Consider the following 11,669-nt stretch of genomic DNA (forward strand, 5'->3'; position numbering starts at 1 on the left):
GTCATGGGTTTGTGCCTCACATTGGGCACCAATTGCAGATGAATTGCTAAAGGGTCTTATTAAATAAAAACCGGCAGCCAGATATAGGAGTGAAAACCTGAGAGATCAGGGAAATAGAAAAGCCACAAGCTAACCTCACCTTGCCAACACCCCACCATACAGCCGGTACTATAACAATACAGTACTGTAACAGCATGTGCAATTATGCACCCTTCTCAATGGTAGTAAATGACTTCATTATTGATTTGTGTATTTACTGTATTTTTTATTGTTATGCTAGAATGAAGTGTACTCAAAGGAAGGCAGGAAAACATACTGCCCTTGTGCTAGATGAGCTCATGCTCACTGTGTCCTTGATTTATATCAAGAGGTCACATAGGTCTGTGACATATAGGCCCATGTTAGTTCCCTCTATGGCATTCACACAATGACAGGGCTGCACACCAACTCAGTTATCTGGATGTGTCCCTACAATTAGGGCTGACAGGACAATGATAGCCTTCAGTTCAAAGGGACTATCCATAACATTTAAAGTTCTTTTTTTCTATTAATGGAGGAGATTGATATTTAAAAAGAAAGGAGGAAAACTACTGAGTTTGTTATTTGTGAGGAAGGACCAAACAGTTTGACGCTGGTGGAGAACATGATTTCTCCTTTCAGAAAAGCCATCTCGGAGGTTCTGGCTTTTCTTTTCTTTTCTTTCAAGCATACAAGGAGACTCAACTAGTGATTCATTGATTTTGCTTTTAATCCAGGGATAGTCCTAATTCCAGAAGAACATGAATAAACCTACTAGCAAGTGAGCAGGTAGGCGGGTCTGACCGAGCTGGCCGTCAGCAGCCCACAGCAGGCCACCAGGCTCAAGCTGCTGTGCACTGAAAGTCTCTACAAGGGCATCTGTGTGCCCCCAAGTGAGGGGACAGGAACAGGTATCTGCCACCCATATATCCAGCTCAGGTCCCCCTTCCTCTCCTGTGCCACCAGGAAACCAACATCTCTAACTTGAAACAATTCAACTGTCACCCAGCCCATGCCCTGAAAGGTCCTTGCATCCAATGCTGTCTATACTGATAAAGACAGAAGCCCAGGAGATCAAGTTCTTGGTAAGTACACACCTTATTATTGATCTTCAGAAGTGTGTGTGTGTGTGTGTGTGTGTGTGTGTGTGTGTGTGTGTGTGCGCATGTATTTAGGCCATAGGATAACCTCAGGTGTCATCCATCTTGTTTTTGTTTGTTGTTTTTGGAGATAAATCTCACACTGACCTGAAACTCATAAGGAGGCTAGGCTGGCTGGACAGTGAAGCCGGGGATGTGGGATTATAAACCCACCACACCCAGTATTTTTTTAAAACATGGATTGTGGGGACCACACTCAGGTCTGTGTGCTTCTAAGACAAGCAGTTTACTGACTGAACTATCTCCCCAATTCTGGAGAGTCTGAACTGTTCACAAGAACACATGATTTTAGAAATTATGACTATGGTTTTTATACTAACCTAGCAAATTTCAACTGACTTGAAAAAAAAATCTCCAAAATCAAATGGTCCACAAGTTAGAGACAGTGAGGGAGAATATGAAATCATTCTAAGATCAGATGGGAGGGCAGTGGGAGCTAGGGATTTGTTGGCTGAAACAGGTAATATTTCAGTTAGTTGAGAAAATTCAGAGCACATATAGTATAACATGGTCAGTACAGATAATGACATTATAGATTTTCAAATGGTAGAGTATATTAAACACTGTCACTATAAATACATGAGGTGACTGCTAGTTAACCTCATACAGTCTTTCTAAAGTATATGCTATATCAAGACGCCATGCTGTACACATGTCTATAATTCTTGACAATTTAAAATAAAGAGTGAAAGAGAGGGGCAAAACGGGGCTGGAGTTGGAGCTCGGGGTAAAATACCTGCCTGGGACGAATGAGGAACTGAATTTAGCCCCCAGCGCTGCACCATATAGTTCAAAAGACACAACTAAAGAGTTGATGTCAGGCTGGAGAGATGGCTCAGCCGTTAAAGGCTAGGCTCACAACCAAAAATATAAGAGTTGATGTCGTCCAGAAGGAGGATCAAGCATGGCGGAGAGAGCCAGCATCTCAGGAGACTCTGCTGATCCCAGGGTCTCCTTCCTTCCATGGCATGTGTCACACAACTGTGCACATGACATGGGAGCTTCTGAGTAGCCAGTGGTTCAGGCTAGACCAGGGTACTTGGATTCAGATTCTCATTTCTGCATCTACCAGCTAGATGATGCTTTCAAGGTATTTGGGGTACTTTCTTTAAAAATGAAAATACTGTTTATAACAACAGGTGGAAAACACGAAACCATAGTAAAATTGCACTAGTTTAAATTCCCTTTTCTCATCAAAAGATGGCTTTGCTATTTAAACACAGAGCTGAGGGGCGGGGGTGCTTCTCAGCAGGCATGGTGAGACTGGGTTACTGTAAGTAAAACTCCAAGGATGGGGTCAGTGTAATGGCTCAGCCAGTCAAGGTGCTTATGGTCAAAGCTGGTAACCTGACTTTGATCCCTGGCGGGAGGAGAGAACTGACTCTGATCATGGCTGTAGCTTCTGACATTTCTAGGAGACACAGCCTCACAGCTAACTCCTGGTTCCTCTGGCTCTCACAACATTTCTGCATCTATCTTCAGCAACGATCCCTGAGCCTTAGGTACAGGAGTCGTACTGGAGATGTATCAATTGAGACTGGGCTCCACAACTCTGCATTTTGTTGGTTGTGGTTTTCCATAATGGTCTAGAGAATATTTTTGACATTTATTTAAAACTGTATCAAAAATAGCAAGCATGACTGAAAAAACAATTATGGTTTTGCTTCTGCAAATTGGAAAAGCATTCTATGGGCTGTTGTAACATTTTTTACTTATGTTTTAGGAGAAAAATCTGAGAACTATACGAAACCTAAATTTCGTGCTTCAATAGCCTTGTGAATCAAACATACCATAATGTGCTTCCTTATCAGCCTGCAAAATATCCCAGAGTCCAAAAGGTTTCAATAGCTATAGCTCGGCAGTACTGAATCCTGTGACACACGCGCTCACACACCTTGAACGCCACCTGCGGTGGTTAAATGAGACTGTCGACTTCTGTTCTATTTGCTTTTTCGGCAAGTCTTAAAAGCAATTACTATTCTATTACTGTTCACACAAGAGAAAATTTACCGGCTTGTAATTTAGAGGCAAGTGGAACAGACAGAGGAAAATGCAACCACCTACTCTGGTTTCCACCTCAACGTTTCGAAGACACACATCCGTCACACCAAATGATACTCTGGGCATGTCTTCATGCCTATTCATGAGGGGGCTCATCAGTGAAAAGTAGGCTGAGAGAAGAAGAATGATAGAAAAACACAATGGGAAGAGGCAGGTCGGCAATGTCTTTTAAACCCAAATTGTTATTTCTGGCCCATTAAAACCTCAAAATCCAAATGGAAGCCGCTGGTCTCTGAGGAAAACTATCAAAGCAGAACCATAATTCAAATAATATACATCCACAGAGCATAAAGAAAACCTATAGATCTAACATTCAGAAAACTGCCTGCAGTTTTACAGTCACTAAAGAAAATAAAACGATAAAAAATCATGTGTTATCAGTCCTATGGCCTATTACTACACTCTCAGAGGGGAAGACATAACATTCAAGGAGTATGCTCTGGGTAGTCTTTCTAGGTTACACCTGTGAGAAGCTTCTAGGCCTCTTTACGAAGAGTTCCCCCAAGCTAGGCAACTAGGTCAGGATAAAAGAAAGATAGAGAAAATCAGACTTCCTCTCAGGATGTACTTAGTGTCTATTGGAAGGGGCTGCCAAGCACTGTAAACCCAAATGTCTTTTGGGCTGTGGTTCCAGCAGGCAGCTTGCAGAAGGGGAACATGGGAATGCTTTAGGAAAGCAGCAAGACCATGGAATTAAATGCTGTTGCTTTGTCTGCCCAGCACACAAATAGGTTAGTAGTACCCAGAAAGAAATCCCAACCAGGGGCCTTTTCCCCATTTTGTCCATCCTTTCCAAAAACCTTCCACACTGTCTCATTAACCAACCCATGTGCCGCTTGAATCTCTTAGTGGGTTTTGTCTTTCTGTCTCAGCTCACCGAAGTTAAATTTTTTAAGTTTTTGGTTTTTTGCTTTTTTTTTTTTTTTTTTTTGGTTTTTCGAGACCTGGGTTCAATTCCCAGCACCCACATGGCAGCTCACAACTCAAGTTCCAGTGGATCCGACTCCCTCACAAAGATATGCAGGTCAAACACCAATGCATATATAAAAGAAAAAAAAAAGGTTTTTTTGCTATTTTTTTAAAGTGCTATTTTTTTTAAACCTTTCAATTCAATTGATCTCCAAAGGTGAAAATGCCATCAGCTGAAAAGCATCCCTTTAAGCTTGGGAAAGCCTTGAAGAACAGACATCTGATCGATAATGCTATTGAAAATATGACCAGATAAAAAGTCCCATTTATCTGTACTTGGGGCTTTATTAAAGCAGCCTAAATCCTTTGCAAATAAGCTTTTCCAGAAAGCTTGATCAATGTAGACAGGCAGGCAGGATTACCAGTGACCCAGCATGCAAAACAAAACCCACTCCTGTCCACGGGGAGAACTGTGGTAGTGGAGGTGCTTGAAACGGGCGAAGACCCCACGACTTCCTCCTCGGTTAGACAGCTTCCGAGGAGGCTGTGGCTTACACTCAGCTTCATTGGCAGATGGATTTGGCTGTGCACACAAGATCGTTCAGTGCAAATATTCCTTCCTTGGCATCATGGATCAGTTGAAAAGGAAAGCTGAAAATTAGCCATACAGGAGGGAAAAAAAAAAAAAAAACACATGGTATCCCAGTTACCAAGGAGGAGTAATTGAATGCAGATTGCCTGTTGCGTCTTTAATTTAATTTGGAGGCCTTTCATCCTTTACTTTCCTTCATTTGCAGCCAATACTTAGTGAGCTAATTTGTACCTGGTTCATTTTCCTCCTTTTATCTTATCTTTTTTTTTTTTTTTTTTTTTTTTTTTTTTTTTTTTTTTTTTTTTTTTTTTTTGGCACCAACCGTGGAGATTAGAAGCTCTATGAACAAAAAAGATGAAGCCTGACTTGGGACATTTTTTTCCTTACCTGCTAAGATTTACTTGAATTTGTGCATGTGCTTAATATAAAGGGTTGAGATACAGGCCTCCACGCTGAGCTTCTTCTCCTCTTCCCCCGAGGAGCTCCAGTGTTGAGCAGTTTATAGACTTCTCCATTTTCTCCAAGGGAACAGTGCCTAGACTGTAGTCCACATAGAATCACTAATTCCAGAGGGGGTGCAGAGTGAGTCACCCCATCAACAAAACCAAGAGCTTAAAGGAACATCGAAGTCAAAGTCTAGAAAGTATACAAGAGGATGCATAAGCCTCACTAATCAAGTGGAGTGTTATGCGAGGAAAAAGGATTGTAAGAAGGAAAATGAAAACTGTAACGCACATTCACAACAAAGAAGAGCCTAATCTGTGAAAGAAGGATGTAACTGGGAGGAGGGGGCCGGGCAGTGCTGGAGAAAGGTGCTTGCTATAAACTGCAGTCTGAGAGAGAGGTTCAGGGGATACAGTGTGTCCTGCATCTCACACTGAAAAAAAAATACACCTGTCATACACCTATCCATAAAAGTTATACATGGTCTGAAAATATTTATTCTGAGTATTTCACTATTTCTAATTGTATGAAATGTTACTGTCTTAAATGTTTCACTCTTTTAAAAAATGGTTTTCTCTTTGCCAATACACTTTTTTCTTCCTCCCGGGTCCTTTTCCTCTTATCATCCCCCAATCCCCCTCCACAGACCGATTTTTCTTCTGCTCTTTAGTACCCTCCACACAAGCCCTCCTTTCAGCAGGGAGAGTCTCAAAGGAAGACTGTATCCGAATTGTTTCCCGGCCTGTGTGTGCCAACTTTTCTACTTCTCCAGCACCTCGTGCCAGCAGGCTGAACACTGGGATAAAGGCAGTCCTTCCCCTTTCCAGTTTAGCCCCCTCACATGGTAATTCACAGCAATGTGCACTATTTTTCTTAAACAAGACCACTCATCGTAGGTGAAGCAACTTCAGAGCTGGGTGACAAAGAAGACTTGGCTCACAAATAAACAAGCATTCTGAGTTAAAGGTCTGTACTTCAAAACACAAGCCCTCCTGGTAGAGGAAAGAACAAACAACAACTTGAAAATAAAAGCCCGACTTTAAAACACTCATTTGGTAAACTCTAATCATGGGTCTAATAAAAGCCATGCTATACACTACACCCAGCTTATTTCTCCAGGGAGACATGAAAAGCGAGTCCCATGGAATGAGAGAATGGAGAGTCATTACTGCTTCTTTTAGTCACGGAGAGGGTAGACACGAAGGTGGCAACCAACTTTTAAAAAACAGATGTTTGAAAACCACGTAGACTAACATTGAACAGAAAGGGTACAGCCACTGTCCTGAGGCCAAGAAAGCAACCTGACATTGGGTGACAGCATGGAGGTTGGGGACACGTAGGGTAAGGGACACACAGATTGTTTTATGAACTCAGTATCCTGCGCAGACAGTATTTCCCGAACGTCCAATTTCCTAGGGAATAGGGGCAGCTGGGGGAGCCTTTCGGAGGCTGGATGCACAGGAATTTCAGGTGGAGAATTACAGTCCCACAGGGCAAAGATTTCCTTCAGCTGTAACTAAGTGCTGGGAAGGAAAAAAAAAAAAAAACAACACCAAAACCAGATAAAACCACTAACCCAATCTCCTTTACAGACCCACAGCATCATCATAGAAGATCAGCGTCAAGAAAGGCCACCTGCTCTACCCCGGGTGCTGCACAGGCAGGTGGCCTTCCAGGGAACACTGGCCACTTCAGCAGCAGGCGGCAGGGTGGTGCTCAGGATCTATCTCAGAGAACACTAGGCAGCATTCGCTCCAAGCAAGAGTGGCCTGACAAACGCCAGGCCAGAGAGGTCTCAGAGAACGGTCTAGAAAAGGGGCCAGGCAGGCCATCCGGATGATGCCTGGGGCAGTAGAAGCCTTAAGGATGGGGCAGAACACTTGCCAAAGCGTTAGGAAAAGATGGAAGGAGCCCCGCCCCCCCCCCCCCCCCCCCCCCCCCATATAGGTCGGTGTTTGCACCAAGGACTAATTTAGCATCATGGGCTGTCTGTACCAGAAGAGATTGGTCCCTAAGTTGAGTTGTTAGTATCCCCCTTTCCACACGCTTCTTCAATAATAATCACCTGTAGGCACTGATAAAGCCTCCTAGTAAATCAAGCCCAGCTCCAAGTTTGGGTCCCATCCAGTTGGGCAAATCATCTGTGCTATTTACTGAACCCAATCTCGGACAGGGACAGGATAAGAAATCCCAAGGCCGACTCTTCCCAACCTTGACCACACAAGTCCCCTCAATGCCCCTTCTCCACCCACGACAGCCCGCGGAGGCTGGGGATTGCCCATCCGTGGCTGCTCCACGCTGAGTCCGGGACTGTGCGCGCGCGGAGGAGGACTGAGAACTCAAAAGTGCCCAAGAAGCACAAAGGGGATGCGGCCCTCCTGAGCCCCACCGTCCCTGTCCCCTAGAGGGGGCCGGGCCACTACCTCCTGGAAGAGCTCCAGACTGTAGGTGTTGTCGTCGTCGGCGAAGAAGAGCACCCCGGGTTGCGCGCTCTGGTGCTGGTGCCTCTGGCGCAGCCAGGCGAGGCCCGCGTTGCGCTGCTCGGTGGCGCGCGGCAGCCACGGCCGCTTGTAGCGCCGCGGCGTGGGCACGTGCAGGTGCGTGTTGGGCAGCCCGGCCCGCGCCAGGAAGCTGCTCACCAGCTCGCTGCGTGTGGCTCGATCCTCCACCAGGATCCAGTGCAGCTGCGCCACCTGGCGGAACGTGTTAGCCAGGCGGGTCAGCTCGGCTTTCTGCACCGGGCGGCTGTAGGTGGGCGTGATGGCATAGATGGTGGGCAACCGCGGCTCCGGCTGCAACGGAGGAGGCCGGGACTCGTTGCGCTTCTCGGCAGTGTCACGCCCTAGGCTGCCCCGTCGGAGCGGGACTCGGGAGCCCCCGCAGCCCACTGTGTGGGGAGAGAAGTAGGGGCGCGAAGTGAGTTGGGGCGCGGGCCTGCGGGGATCCACGTCCAGCATGATGATGACGATCAGGATCCAGGGCAGGAGGATGAAGAAGCGGCTGCACAGCGCCGACTTCATGGTGCGCGCTCCCCCGCGTCTCGGGCACCCCCCAACCCCACCCTCCAGCAAGGACTCGCCTCGGGGTGGGAGACCCCGGTGTGCAGCTCGGACGGCGGCGGCGGCGTCAGCTGTCAGGGATCAGCTGCAGGCGCGCTCTCCATCCGGCCCAGGGCGTTGCGGGGACCTGGGCGTGCGGGTTGGCGCAGATTCCGGGCGATCTGGAACTCCAGGCGGTGCAGAGGGACTGGCTGGAGCGGCGGGTCACTCTGGTTGAAGTCGGCGGGAATCTGGACGCAGTCCAGCCGCGCTCTGCTGGCCCCGGAGTTGTGCCGACTGCGAGCCAGGCGGTGGTCCCCGCCGCGCTCTTTCCAGAGTGCGAGCCTGGAACCCGCGAGCCGGTGTGCCTCGCCGCTCCCGTCCCGCACCGCGGCTGGTAAAGAGGCTCCGGCGGCCGGCCTCGGCGAGCGCTCTGGGACCCTTTTGAAGGCGGCGGCAGATGATGCGAGGGGCTTTCCTCCGTCACATGTCGGCCAGTGCAGCTGCCAGCCCGGGTGGACGCTGAGGAGGCTGCGCCCCCAGCTCCGCTCGCGCGCCGCGGCAGAAACCTGCGCTCGCACCCCTCGCTCTCTCCTTCTCGGAACCTCTCCCGGCTCCAGACAGCAAGATCCCAAAGCAGGGAAAGAAAGAAAAAGCGAGGGGGCGGGGGCGCTGCAGACTCCAGCGTCCTCCCAGTGCTCCTGTGGGAAGATAGCAGCGCTGCTACTGGCGGAGAGGGGTTGCGGGGCGGAGGCGGGAAGGGCCCCGGCTCCCTGCCGGGTCTGAGCCCGGTGTTCCCCGCGGCCAGAGGCGGCAGGAGGGAGGACGGTCCCTGTGGGGCTGCGCGACCTCTGCCTGTGGGGGATGCTGTTCTCAGATCGCCGAGAGGGCTCGGCTCTCTGAAATGCTGCAGGGTCTTTGGAGATCAGCCAAAGAAAGCCATTCACGTGCGGACAACTCCAGAGACCTAGAGAGGGGAGAGGGAGGAGAGAGGCGGAGGGGGCAAAAAACCGGTCCCTTCCCTGACTCCCAGCTTGTGGGGTTGGTGTACAGAATCTCCGCAACCAAAACCGCTTCCTCATGAAAGGGAGAAATCAATAGAAGCCCACGGAGATGGAGGGGGTGCCGCACATAGGTGTTTGGCATGTGTGGCAGCCTTTTCCAAAGAATCAATTCGAACTGGCGCTGCCCGGCCACAGTTGGATCTCTGGGGGAGAAATTTCTGAAAACTCCAGCTGAGTAGGTTTAACTTATTTTTTCTTCATGTTCGAGCCCTCTGGGTTTGCAGTCTTAGGAATTATTCCTCGTGACCCTCCCTGGGATCCTTTCAAAGAGGCCTTGGAAGTGGAGTCACCTTCATTTTCTGCATGAGGGAGTGGAAGATGGAGACTTAAAAAGGGTTCCCGGGGTCAGTGGTAACTGGCAGAGTGGAAATAGAACGCGGGTGTCCTGGATATAACCTACCGTTTCCTCACTGCCCACCCTATCAGCACAGCCTGGCTGCAAGTGACTGGGCTTCCTCGATGTAAGATGGTACCGTCAAATCAAGCCGGTCAGAGGATGACAAACAGAGCCACAGCAGAACCTAAAGGACACTCTCAGTTGTTGAGGATCTATTAGCTGAACCCCAGGCTGTTCTTAGGAGCGGGGGCCCTGCTGCTAGCCACACCCCCGGGAGCCTCAGGGAAGCTCCCCCTACCCTACCCCACCCCCACCCCAGATAAATCATTTCTGAGCCTACCTTCCTCCACAATCTGACCTTCCCAATCTTAAACCTTGGAAAATCCTTCTGACTGCATTTGTGGGTAGAAAGCAGAGCGCTAGGGTAGATGCTCCAGCCCCATCTCTCCTCTTCACATAGCAATACCCTTCGCTTCGGGCCCAGGGTCTGGCACTGCGTGGCTGATGCTGAAAACTAAGAGTGAATTTTCAACCATTTCCCCTTTCATCACAATCCGAGCAAGCCCGACCCTTCGGTCCCACCCTCCCTGGGTCACCCAGAGCCCAAAGCCGTGCAGAGTGGTGAGTCCAAAATTTGAAAACCATGATTCCATTACATTCCCTACCTGTATTCTACCTCAGGACCTGACGTGCACGCCAGCATCCTGGGGGAGAGAGATGGGAGGAAGTTGGTACAAGCTGTCCTTAAATTCGCGAAGGTCACACACAAATCTGTCCCCTCTCCTCCCTTTACCAAAGTCGTTACCGAAACCTCCTTTATTCTTTCGAGCATTTTAAATTTGGTCGAAGAGAGATGCCCTGTGACAGTAGGAGTGAGACTCAGTGGTTAGTGAGGCACACTAGGAGCACCCCTAACCTTTGTTAGCAGGGATATCTTTTGTTAGTCCCGTTACACCATAAAACCTGTTCAGAATTGTGTGTGTGTGTGTGTGTGTGTGTGTTTCCTCCAGAACAGGGCTAGTCAAAGACAAGGCACGTTGGTAACCAATCAAACATGAAATTTAACTTGAGATGGTAGGTAGCACATAGAATTCACGGATCTCAAGGACTGTTGCTCTATCCCTTCCCACTGTCCTTGTCTTAGGGTTACTATTGCTGCGGTGGACCACTGTGATCAAAAGGCAAGCTGGAGGAAAGCGGCTTACACTTCCACATTGTAGTCCATCATTGAAGGAGGCCAGGACAGGAACTCAAACAGGGCAGGAACCGGGAGGCAGGAACTGATTGATGCAGAGGCCACGGAGGGGTGCTGCTTAGTGGCTTGCTCCTCGTGGCTTGCTCAGCTTGCTTTATAGACCCCAGAGATGGCACCACCCGCAATGGACTGTGCCCTCCCCCACCAATCACTAATTAAGAAAATGCCCTTCAGGTTTGCCTGTGGCCCGATCTTATGGAGGCATTTTCTTAATTGAGGTCCCTTCCTCTCAAATAACTTTAGCTTGTCAAGTTGGCATAAAACATAAAACAGCACAGTCCTCACCCTGTGCTCAGTTTCCTCTCCTCTCTTGGGGATTGTCTTGGTTCCTGGGTTTGGTTGTCTGTTACTTTCTCCTTATATAAATTGAGTCAATGAGCCTCTGAAAGTCTGCTTAATTTTAACAATTTTTTATTTCTTGGGTTAGCACACTTTGGTGTTTTGAATGAGAAAGCCTCTTTGAGGTTCATGGATTTAAACACTCCAGTTGGTCCGAGGCTGGTGGTGCTGTTTGAGAGGGCTTGGGAGGTGTGGCCTTGCTGGAGCAGGTGTGTCCTGGGGGTGGGCTCTGAGAGGGAATGACTGACCTGGGTCTAGTGTGCTTTCTCTGCGTACCTACTTGTTTGTTGAGATGTGAGGTCATAGCTTCCTGTTCCTGAAAACCTCCTTTGCTCCCCATCCACAACCTCTGAAAACATAAGCCCCAATAAACTGTTCTGTAAGCTGCTTTGGTCATGGTGTTTTTTATCATAGCAACAGATGAGTCAGCAATACATACACAAAGTCATGGG

At 48.5% G+C, this 11,669-nt stretch overlaps 1 protein-coding gene across 1 annotated transcript in view; it reads right to left on the bottom strand.

Annotated features, from left to right (window-relative positions):
• Positions 1-8,316, bottom strand: part of B3gat2 (beta-1,3-glucuronyltransferase 2) — an 80,135-nt gene extending 71,819 nt beyond the window's left edge. Inside the window, exon 1 of the mRNA XM_052745286.1 lies at positions 7,608-8,316. Within this exon, the coding sequence (XP_052601246.1) occupies positions 7,608-8,204 (597 nt within the window). The 5' untranslated portion in view covers positions 8,205-8,316. The remainder of the gene's footprint in view (positions 1-7,607) is intronic.
• Between the last annotated feature and the right edge of the window lie 3,353 nt (positions 8,317-11,669).

Source organism: Peromyscus californicus, unplaced genomic scaffold, assembly GCF_007827085.1.
Source record: "Peromyscus californicus insignis strain IS unplaced genomic scaffold, ASM782708v3 Scaffold_19__1_contigs__length_69161282, whole genome shotgun sequence".
NCBI classification, from domain to species: domain Eukaryota; kingdom Metazoa; phylum Chordata; class Mammalia; order Rodentia; family Cricetidae; genus Peromyscus; species Peromyscus californicus.